The sequence below is a fragment of the Ptychodera flava genome, chromosome 4, assembly GCF_041260155.1.
Source record: "Ptychodera flava strain L36383 chromosome 4, AS_Pfla_20210202, whole genome shotgun sequence".
Taxonomy (NCBI): domain Eukaryota; kingdom Metazoa; phylum Hemichordata; class Enteropneusta; family Ptychoderidae; genus Ptychodera; species Ptychodera flava.
The window spans coordinates 37,883,188-37,895,214 of record NC_091931.1 but is presented as its reverse complement, the minus strand read 5'-3'; the positions used below and the strand labels follow the sequence as shown (position 1 = coordinate 37,895,214).

Genomic DNA, 12,027 nt, shown 5'->3' with positions numbered 1-12,027 from the left:
TTAGTAATTAGTTATGTAAAATTGCTAAACCACTTTCATTAATGTTATATCAGAATGTTTTCAATTGATATAGCAAAATTTATCAACTTTGGTCAGGTCAATCCGGATATTTATCTCTAATGAAGAAAGTTCATTACATATACAAACGAACAGTATTATGGTCATAATTCTTAGGCTGACAAACAAACAGACAGACAAACACAAAGACAGACATACCATGCACAGAGAATCAAAAACGCTAGTACCACAATACTTCATTCGAATGAACACACGAGCTAAAACCCTAGTCAAGGTAATTCTATTTATCAACGTCCTCTGTGCCCCAATCCTCATAATTTAGTGCATCCTCCCTTGCTATGCAAATGAGCAAAAATGAGTAAAAACAAGTCAAAAATTACTTCAAATACTAATTTCTCTTTAATTATACATCCCAATTCGTCCAAGACCCAATCAGATCTAGTTGAAACCCTAAAGATTGTGTATCAAATGACCTGACATTTGATAAAGAATTTTGAGAGATGTCGACAACACAAATCCATAAAACACACACACAGACATAGTCATACACACATACAAACTAACACACGCTAACCTGCGACATAGGCCCACTTTGGTGGGCTACACCCACTGCTTGGACAAAAATGAATTGGTAACATATTGTACGGGATGAATAAAATATGTTTTGAGAAGGTAACTCATCAAAAGCTCATCCAGATTTTATGTGCGATTATAATGCAAATACCCTACGCATTAGATTATGCGGGCGGGTTGCTATGACAATGCAGATCTTAAGGAATGTGTTTCTTGGTTTATTTTCTTGGTTAGAATCTCAGATGGCAAGAAATTTGACTACTATTTTACATTATACCTGTTGGTTCATGAATAAATAAATAAATACGAAATAAATATTATTTAGCGTAAATTACTAGTACGAACATATCACCCACACAGACCGGCAGGGACTATCCGCGCGGACTTAGGCATATTAAATCTCGATTGCATTTAAAATAGCTACAACGTGATCGCAATATGAATATGCACGACAACCAGTCCAACTATGACTGCAAGTCAATAAATTCATATTGTCCAACAATGAAGAAATAGACCTATTGCTTATCTTAAAACAGTGAACTTTCTGCAAGTTATGGCGAAAATAGAAAAAAGGATGTATAGATCATTTCCTAGCTGACTGTTGGACATCTACAACGCAGTAGGCCTTTTGATAAATGCTTCTTTGCATAAGCTATTGTGAATATTAAGCACAATAGATCAACATTTGTTATTGACCTATTCCCAACTTTCTTTTTAGCAAAATTACAATCCACTTCCACAAAGTTTCGCGTGTGTTCAGACCAATAGATCTACGACGCATGTCAGAATCCGTGACATTTCACGGCCAAACAATACATGTATTTCGAATAACATATCAACTACAAAGTTTGTTGGTAAAATGTCGTTTTCATTTGTATCAAGTACGTCCAAACGATACGCTTTTACAAACTTGCAACAAGCCATTCGTTTTTCGCCACACCCAATCAATGTGGCCATTCGATTATTTCATTCGTTCCCCTTGAATTATATGAAAACGTATATCATTTGGTCGCGACAAGTAATTTAACTGAAGTGATAATGTGCGTTCGGTATTTCGGTTTTTAGCCTAATATTGCCAGAATGTCGCAATCGATTTGATGTTGATTTGGCCGAGGGCTACATTCGTTGCTACCTATCTGACTTACAGATTGATATATGGCGGGTGCCACATGTGGGGAAGGATGCGCTTACTATTTTCGAAACACCTGACATCACTTCTTGGTCTTTTGGCCAGAGGTCCATATATCTTTCTTTCATGAATTTGACTTTGTTTGTGTACCGTCTATTTACTGTCTGTTCTGTGCTGTTTTGTGTCTATGTTTACAACTATTGTCTTACAAATTCTGACCTAGTGTTATTGGATTATGGATTGGTATGATTGCGATTATTTTCATACTTTGACATTTTTAGACGTGTTTTGTATTCTTACATTTTGCAACAATGTCACCAAATCACCTAGCAACAAATTTAGCCCTATCCATCCCTCCACCAAATCCAGCAAAATCAAATGCGACATTCTGGCAATAGATACATCGATTAGGCTAATGCCTGAAATACTGAAAACATATTATCACTTTGCTCTACCAAATGATATACTTACTCATCAAATTCACACCGAGTAAATGAAATAATCGAATGGCCGCATTGTGTCCGGTGTGTTTATTTGACTTTCTTGACATAAAGGAAAATGACATTTTAGCAATAAATCCTGTAAGTCGATATGTCTATATGATATACATAGATTGTTTGGCCGCGAAATGTCACGGATTTTCAACGTACCTCTTACCTGAAATATTTATGGCACTGGAATTGTTATGCTGTGTCTCAGTTCGATTTGACTTTCCGATGAGGATGTCATGAATTTGTATCAGTTGTGAGGCTGTTGTTACAGTTTTGTATCGAAAATGCCAGCTCTGATCGGCTTATAGTAATCTTCTTAATTCGTGGCGCATACCATATATTGCGCCAACGGAATCCTAGATCCCGCTTGATACATCGTACACGTTCAGACGTTGCACAATGTCATGCACATCAACTTCAAAATGTTGCGGTCACGACAGCCGAATCACATCTTAGCGCTTAAAACTAAAGTTATAAGCCAATAGTATTTTATTTTGTCTTTCGCTTAAATGGCTTCCAACTTAGAGGTCGTATGACGGATAGCGTATCAACATGTGCCCATCTGTAGCCAACTTATCGACCAACACGCTGTGCTTTCGTAATAACATGCCATTGTGACTTCCCAGCCGGATAGGGAAGGGTTCATGAAGCAGAAACGAATATTGTTTCAAATGTGACGACCGTTACCGCGCAGTCATTCTGACCGTGGAAACATGGTCATTCTCCTCTCCTTATTGCGGAAGATTTCATCATAGATAATAGAAGCGAGACTGTCGATGGTTTTACGGTTTGTATATCGCTGATGTTTTACATGTTAAAAGGCGTGCCAAAGTGCTTTTTTCCTGAAATTCTGGCAGGATTTTCTGTTGTTTACTAAAACACGGAGGATGTTGTTTTCTATCTCGACCACCTCAACTCCAGTTTAATTTTTAAACTGAGCATTACGCAAAAATTATACTGCAAAATTTCGTCATACAATTGAAGAAAATACGTCGATGAGTATATGTCGAAAGTTTGAAGTCCGCCGACGATCACAGAATATTTTGTGAATTTTTTTTTTAAATCACGTATTTTGGCATCAAAATAGCATGGCTGCAGAGTGCGGTGTTTACGTACAGCAGAGTACGTGGGAAATTCCAATGGTTGGATATCGCTATTCATTCTCATGGCAATTCCTTTGGTGGCAGTTTACTGGGCCAGTCCAGCCTAGGTAGTCACACCGTACACGTTGTCGGCAGGTGCCCTGTGTAGCTCGTACACCGTGAGTTTTCGAGAGGCCGAATCCAACGAACAGTTAGGGAGCCTTCAGTAATTGCGGGGGCGGGGGAGATCCGTGTGCGCCTGTACTGTAAAATGTGACCCTTCCCACATTCTAGCCGCTTACCCGCGTACCTTTTGGGATTTTGAGTGGACGCAAAACAAAGAATTTACTTACTTTGGCCTTATCATACTATGCACATTCAATGGGAAAAATCCGAAGTGTTCATAGTACGTGTTGGAGGGTATCTTGTGATTGGACTACGACACACATAATCACCTTTTTTGTGATGACTTTTGTGACTGCTCCTAGGGTAAGCCGAATGGACAGTTCCCAACGGGGGACTGTTTCTTTGGATTAAAATACTAAGCATTGATGACACCCACAAGATGATCATCGAAAAGGCAATCGAGAACGAAGTACTGTTTGTTCCTGAGAATGCTTTTTAACCGAACAGTGGAAAGAAATCGTCCTACGTTAGGGCATCATTCTCTAACCCAACACCGGAACAAATGGATGAGGTAAGAAGACCGTGGTAGCAGATAGTAGGGATTATGTATTTTTGCGATGATCAGAAACGTTTGTCCGACATAGCATTGACTTGTTTGAATGGCGACGACCATTGTGCGGGTACAACATTCACTTCACGACTTTAATTTCATTCGAGTAATTTAGGGCGATTACTTGGTGTCTTGGTCTAATCACAGGTTTCTTTTTGATATTGTTTATTTTAATATAAGCTTGGCTATGATATTTATTGCCAATAAAGGTTTACCACTACAAACCTTGGTGTCTCGGTCTCATCTAAGCACTCGTTTTGAGAGGATTTCATATTCTCCTTCTTAGGGAGCATTCGTTATTTACGGGGAGGGGGGGGGTTGGTGGAAATCAGGGGGGGGGTTGACTTTTACAAAACCGCTTTTTAGGGGGGGGTCAAATTTTACAATCAATGATTGAAGGGGGGGTCAAATTTTACAAAGGTTTGTATTGATTATGGAGAACAAAATTGACTTTGGAATTTCACCGAAATGTTGCTTGTGTAACCGATGTTTCGAGACGGCAGAATAATAACCGACCGAAGCTCAGCCAATTTATTTCTCTAGCAGGGCCAACAAGTCCGAGACTGGCGTTAACCTCTCTAGAGCAGCAACAAAGCATGTAGTCCTGAGTACAGGTCTGTGTGTTCCTGGCGTATACGGCCTCCACCACAGCCCTGCAACGGTCTGTGGAGATAACTGGGGTCTCTGCAGCGAGATTCAAATGGGGATCTCCATGGGTAAACAACTTGTAGAGTATGTTATGTTTCAGAAAATGAGTGGTTTTGGACGTTAGGAGAAGTCAATCGCATCTTTTCTGGGATTGGTTAGGAGGTAAAGGTAGGCAGGGAAAGGATTTTGCCCCAATAGAGCAGAATTTCGGCCAAAAAGACCCTTTAGTCTTCATTGCGGTCCAGATCCAGGCCGCAGAGACCTCAAGTCTGTTCAAAGACCATTGCAGGGCTTTGGTAGAGGCCATATAATGCTGGGAACACACGTGCACACACACACCTGTACGCAGGGCTACACAGCATGGGGCATGAAATGAGGAACCACACACAGTCATAATGTAACAAACACACTTCTGTATATTACTATATTGTGTCAAATATCAGGGTCTACATATAAAATAGTAAAACCGTACTTCAAAACTATAAATATTACTCCATGGTAACAGTAACCGTACTGATCGACCTCCGACGGCAGGAGTCACACTTTCAGAACAAAAACTCTGTTCAAACCCTTTCTAAATGCTTAACAATTTCTATGGAAAACTTAACGTTACCGCAGAGGTACCTCAGACTTGACCACGCGGCTGGGAAACACAAATAGTTCACACGCGACTTTAACTATGTTCGATGATGAGCACAATTGTAAGTCCCGTGTAATGTCTGCACATGAAAGTCGGCGACAACACACGCAATTCACTGCTAAGCAGCGTCCAGTTCAGCTACCACGGGAGCAGCCATCTTAGAAGTTAGATCTTTGTTTACACTTCCGGTCGGGACATGCCGAACTAATCTGAAGTCTTCCTCTGCTAACTCCGCGCATCGACAAAGTTCAGTGGAACGATCATAAATAATGTTATCATGACAATCTCAGACATCTGACTGAACTCATAAACGGAATAAAGTTCACGGTTAACACACAATTTGCTGCAGAAAGATCAGCTTTCAACTTGTGGTGATATTATCATCTTAGCGTGCAGTGCGTATATTGCAAATATACGGCACGGCTTTCACTTGTGTGAGCAATGTTCGTTCCATCGACTAAAGTAGAGGATGGCGTAGGGTTTAAATAAACAGTCCGATCCGCATAAAATTCGATCTCTGCCACTCACCGGTTTCTTTACATATCTGCTGACTTGAGTAAGACTCAAAATAGAGAAATATCTGACTTAAAAAAGCACACGCTGACACTCAAACATTCCAGTGCCAGTGCAGCATGCAACGTAAAACACTCTCTGAAAAGTTCCCGTCTTGGACTCCCTAGGTATACAGTGATAACACACAAGAACTCCCGGGCAAAATAGAAAATACACAGGTCCTCCATACATAATCTATGAGAAGCTATGAATAATTTCTTTTAAATACAAAATTAGCTAAATCTGTGTATTTATAGACTCTTGATTATTGATATTAATTTACTTGATAAGACTAGGGTAGTTACCAGTGCATGTGTGGGCAAGAAATTTGATTTTGGAATTTCACCGAATTGTTAATTCACTATCTTGTCAGAGGAAACTATGAATATTTTTTTTCCAATATAAAACTAGTTAAATCTGTCTATTTATCTACGCTTGATTATTGATATTATTTACTTGATTAGACTAGGGTGGTAACAAGTGGATGTTTGTGCAAGAAATTTGATTTTGGAATGTCACCGAAATGTTGATTCACTATCTTGTCTATATGGAAACTATGAATAATTTTTTTCCAATATAAAACTAGGCAAATCTGTATATTTATCAACTCTTGATTATTGATATTAGTGTACTTGATTAGACTAGAGCGATTACAAGTTCATGTGTGTGCAAAAAATTTGATTTTGGCATTTCACCAAAAATGTTGATTCTCTAGTATGTGAGGAAACTTTTTCAGCCCGGGGCCACAGGGTGCAAAGGGTTAATGAATCAAATCTGATGAAATTTTTTTTTCATGGGGGGGGGGGGGGGTCACATTTTACAATTGATGAATTGAGGGGGGGGTCAAATTTTAGAAATTTGATTTGGAGGGGGGGTCGCTTTTTACGTTTCATTTGTCGCTCAAATTCCACCAACCCCCCCTCCCCGTAAATAACGAATGCTCCCTTATGCAAAGTTTTATCACTGTGTTGCGTCTATTATCTGATGCGCAAAATCAAGCAAGGGTAAGTTACTAATTTGTGGACGCAGTCACCAGATTATCACCGGATTAACTTTGACAAAGTCAACATCGAACGCCCCTGCAAAGATAAGCTCAACCACAGTGTGTAGAGGGACTGTGGCTCAACCATGTACACAGTTTGACACTATTGGCGGCAACACAGGAAAATGGAAGTCTGGGCGAATGCACTTTGTTAACACAGCAATAAACCCCTACAAAATATTCTGTCTTTGGTTTCAGGCAATGCGCAGACTTGCCGAACTCATCAAAGAGGAATTAAAAGGAAAGCAAGAAGATTGATCGTTGAATTCAGGAAGAAAATCCTCAAAAAAACCACAAAGACAAGCAATAATTTTGTTCTTAATTTTGGGATGAAGTATATTTTTAAGTGTTCAAGTTGCCCTCACAATCCCAAGTGATCGGTTGACCTGATTACTCTGTTACGGCCGCATTCACAAATACTGGATTTGAAACTCTTGGTGTAGTAGAGAGGGGACTTGACGGCCTTGTTCTATGTATAAGGAGGATCTGAAAATATTTGTTCTTAGTCTTTTTATATTTCCAGATTCAATAATTTAGTAGGTAATTCAATGAAATTTGAAGAATTTTTTTAGTCTTACAATGGTTCTCATATCAGTAATAGTTAAACAAAATCTGGAACCATTTTATCGCATTTCATGACTTTTATTCCTACAAAATCTAAAATATTATGAATGCCATTCAATTTTAATAAGCAAAACAACAAGTAGACCTTTAACGGGGTAGAGGATGCAACTGTTTATAAGTTTTCAATATTTCTTTGCAATGTATTAAATACAGTTTCTTGCTATCTCTCTACAGCATGCTGAAACACTCAATATTCAGTTTGTCAACAAAGCCTGTATAGGTATTCAAACACTACTGTTATTGAATTGATTCCAGACTGAACGCCATTTGTCAATAACACAAATGCTCAGCACACATACACAGACCGTGTTAAATTGCTGCGAGCTGAATACTGTACAGCTCAGCATGCTATAGGGAGTAGAAGAAGAACGCAGTTGATAAACTGAACAAAAATATTGCAAAACTAATCATGTCAATACCTATATGTCTACCTGTATTTATCATTTTGCAAAGCATACAATGTCCACAGTGCCCAAGATGTGAGTAGCTATGTTAAACTTGACTTTATCTCAACGTTGTATTTTGTATCAACATTATTTTTATAGTAATATTTTTTTAATCTTGTTGAAACATTTTAAGTTTGTTTACACAGCCTGAGTATGGATATGCAGCAGTGTTGTCGTATATTGACACATAATTTATGGCTGGCACTGACATGCAACTGACAGCAATTTAACACAAGTACAGATTGTGTTGATAAGCTGAATACTGAGTATATTATCATGTAAAGCAAAAGATTGGAGTTGGTACAAGGGCACAAGTACTGAGAAAGTATCAATATTGTAAGTTTTGTGATAATATTGTTTGCTTTGGATGTATGATCGGAAAAATTGAAACTGTCATACTTTTAGTTTGAAGTAGGGCTTTTTAATTCCGATATAATAAGAATATTAGTAATCAAAAATAAAAGAAAAAAAATGGAGTCACCATGCTTGATTTTCTACAAACCGAGGATGAAAAGTCACTGTTTTCCACTTAAAATGTATATATAAAACCATGAATTCTAAGATCATGCAGTTAATGAAATATTCGCATTTTTCTCATCGTACAATAACAAAAACTTGTCAATCTTAAAATTTTGAACGGCAAAGATTCTTGGAATAAATGAAATTATTTAATATATTCAATATATTCTATACTGAATTTGCCAATATTACACCCAAAATGTAAATTTGGGCGTAATGAATGAATAAATGAATGAATGAATAAATGAATTACGGACACCCACTTGGATTGATCCGCAAATTTTAATCTCAAGTTCGTGATACTCACATGATGTATCACATTTGTACTCAACTTACACAGTTTACAATATGTTACCTTTCTTTTGACTTGCAAAATACAATTGTATATGATCTTATTGCGCTGGCAGAAGGGTTATATAATGTGTTTGGTTAAAGAATGATATCAAAAGGGTAGTAGACTTGGTTGAAATCGGTGAATTTTAAAAAAATAAAATATAGTTTCTCTTGTGCCTCTCCTATTTCGTACAAACCTATTCGGAATTGGGTAGCGCAGGCCAGGTTTTCACAGTGATTGAATGCATTACCTTTGAGTCTGCGCAGTATAGTGAGTTAGTTTCTGCTGGATTCCGGGTGAAACTCCCCTGTATAGCGTTCATCCTACTCATCGCGTTCACTCCACTCACGCGCGCGTTTCACATGAAAGCAAAATACAAATCATTGCCTTCACTCCACTCAAACATTCACAAATCACAGACTTGAATCAAGTCTAAAAGGGTAGGTATGGCAATCGGATGAGATACTTAAGATACTCATCGCATTGGTCACAAGAGGGCGGTATACCAGATGCGACATGTCATGACCCGCATGTGCTGGATGTCACAGGTCATCCATGCTTTTGGAATCCTTTAATATCATGGTTTCTCGGCCAATTTTCAGTCTGTTGTAGGTAGCAGCGAACGATCTCGTAAGGATGAATTACAGCAGATTCCTCAATGCCGTCAGCTTGGCAAGGAGACCGTCGCCAATCCGAGAACTGAGTAAGTAGGCCTATTGATTCCGTGCAGGTCCGTGGCTCACATTTCCACAACTTTCTCTGGCGACTTTGTGCAGTGGGAAATCCGAAAAGAAGATAATTCCCAATTAGTATAGGTGTTTATTACGTAGTAAGATGTAAGGGGTAGCAGAGAAATCAACAGAAGACCATTTTACAAATTCCTGTCTGAAAAATCTCAGAAATACGGTGAACAGGTTGGCCGCTATCCTTTTCCCTTTTGCCTATCGACCCTGGACCTCGGAGTGGGTCGGAGGTACTGAGACAAGCGAGGTCTGGGATCTAGGCAACTATCACAGATTGGAACCCGGAGCACTGGCGATGTTTCACTGCATGACAATTTGCAAGCTGATTGCAGAATTTGTGTCCCAGAAAAGACTGAAAACGTGCTTGGGGAACAGAAATTCCGAGTTTTCAAACTCTGTTAGCCTACCACTGGCCACTTGTAGGCACTCATTTTGAAGCCCATTGATTAGATAAGCTAAAAATCGAGAATCATATTTTCCCCATTGAGAACAGGGATGGCAGGCATTTTGAATTTAAAGTTCCTAGTAATTTACTAGGAACTTGAAATTCAAAATGCCTGCGTTTTACCTTTCAGTCTTTTCTGGGACACAAATTCTGCAATCAGCTTGCCAAATTTGGGTACTTTGTTTCCCTGCAGCCAGAATTTGCACGGTGACCCATGATTATTATTCCTGATTTGGTTTGAGAATGGTTTAAAGGCAGAGCCTCCCTTTAAAAGGACGCGAAGCTATGGCAGCATTCATTGTGTAAGTGGACACCAAACAGGCAACACGCGGGCACATGCTCCAGAAAATGCCACTTTTTAGTTTTTTCTGGCCGCAAAAACGCAGGCAGACTGCACAGCAGTCAGCCCGAAGCTGCTGCCCATCAACTTTGTTGTTATATTCGAATTCTAATGCGACTCACTGGAAGATGATTTTTTTGTGGTAGGGAATCAATGACCGTTGGCGATTTGAACCGACCGTCAATCAAACACTTGTACAAACTCTGTTTGCAGGATTAGCAAAAGGTGCAAAAAGATTGAGATCAGTTTGTTAAAGTAATGTTATAGAAATCAAACATTGTACTGGCCAAGTGTTTGACTGGGAGGAGAACTCCACGAATGCAAGAACCTGGGATTGAAAATTGCAGCTTTAAGGTTCCATTAAGGAGAGTTTGAGCAAACTTTTATTATTTCACTTTTGAGGTGCATACTACTTTAAAGGGACAAAGTCGGCCATTTTTCATGAATTTTGTTTGATACGAGATACTACTTATATTGTTTGACGTGTTGAAAGATAATGAATGGGTGATCATGCATATATTTGATCCCTGTTTTAGACACAATAAATGAAACCATCGCGAAAATGAATTAATGGTCATGACCATTAATTCATTTTCGCGATAGTTTCATTTGATATATCTAAAACCAGGGTCTAATATATGCATGGTCACCCATTCATTCAGTATCTTTCACACGTCAAACAATATAAGTAGTATCTCGTATCAAACAAAATTCATGAAAAATGGCCGACTTTGTCCTTTTACAAATGTGAAAGATTTTTGTTTATACTGTGAACTGAGCACCTGACTTGCAACAATAACCAGGTGTTAAGTTGGGGTCTCTCTGTACGGGATTGGGAGTGAAGTTTTCTAGTCCGTCAGGGCATATGGAGGCCTTGGGCAGTGGAGGATCTATTGGTGTAATTATACCTGTAAAGTGCAACTTCAGGTAAAAGTTGCCTCAGGGATATATATATATAGATTCTCATAATTACATTTATTCTCTTCTGGTCTTTCACCTGTGGGTTCTCATTTTGAAACTCTTGGAGTGAGTCAAGTTTTCAGTGTCTCTGAGTTTTGTGAAAATCGAAAATTTAATTTTTTCCCCAAAATCAAAAGGATACGGCTAGTGGGGCTTTTAACACAGGGATGGTAACTGGTTTGAATTTTAAATATGGGCGAATGTCAGCTAGCTAATTTGTTTCTCTAATACCAAAATTTAATCTGTTACCCCTGATTTTTACTCTTGATTTGGTAAAAGAATTATTGAAAGTTTCATCAAGTTTTGACAAAATTTCAAGTCGTTCCGTTTCAGGGCGTGTACTACCTTACTGATTTCAAAACAAGCAAATCCCTCATAAGTAAAATATTATCAGTTTTCTGAAATAGCCCCATCTTGTAATGAATACATAGCAGTGTTCTTTTCAATATTGAAATGCCAATTCAACCCCGGCTTCAAAATGCCAGGGATTAGGATGAGCTACGGTGGTAAGAAGAGTGTGAGGTCTTTTGTTTTCCTTTGCAATTGCAATTATTATATAAATGTATTGGTAGATCTTTGGATTAAGTCCGAACAGGGGTTTAAATTATTTTTATTGTCAACACAGCCTGCTTGTATTGTCAGTCAATGATGATATCAATCAAGTACCTGCATTTTATGTATCAATCATGGTTGTGTGTATGCAGG

The 12,027-nt window shown here is 38.6% G+C and overlaps 2 protein-coding genes across 4 annotated transcripts in view; one reads left to right on the top strand and one right to left on the bottom strand.

Moving 5' to 3' along the window:
• Nucleotides 1-12,027, bottom strand: part of LOC139131680 (ribonucleoside-diphosphate reductase large subunit-like) — a 296,454-nt gene that overhangs the window by 215,713 nt on the left and 68,714 nt on the right. The gene's annotated exons all lie outside the window — the stretch shown is intronic.
• The window catches only part of LOC139131671 (kynurenine/alpha-aminoadipate aminotransferase, mitochondrial-like), a 40,163-nt gene continuing 37,470 nt past the window's right edge, over nt 9,335-12,027 (top strand). Inside the window, exon 1 of one of the 3 annotated variants that reach the window (XM_070697836.1) lies at nt 9,335-9,537. In XM_070697836.1, the coding sequence (XP_070553937.1) occupies nt 9,471-9,537 (67 nt within the window). In that variant the 5' untranslated portion in view covers nt 9,335-9,470. Of the gene's footprint in view, nt 9,538-10,213; nt 10,325-12,027 lie in introns of those variants that run through there. The other 2 variants (XM_070697837.1, XM_070697838.1) reach the window with 2 other exon arrangements.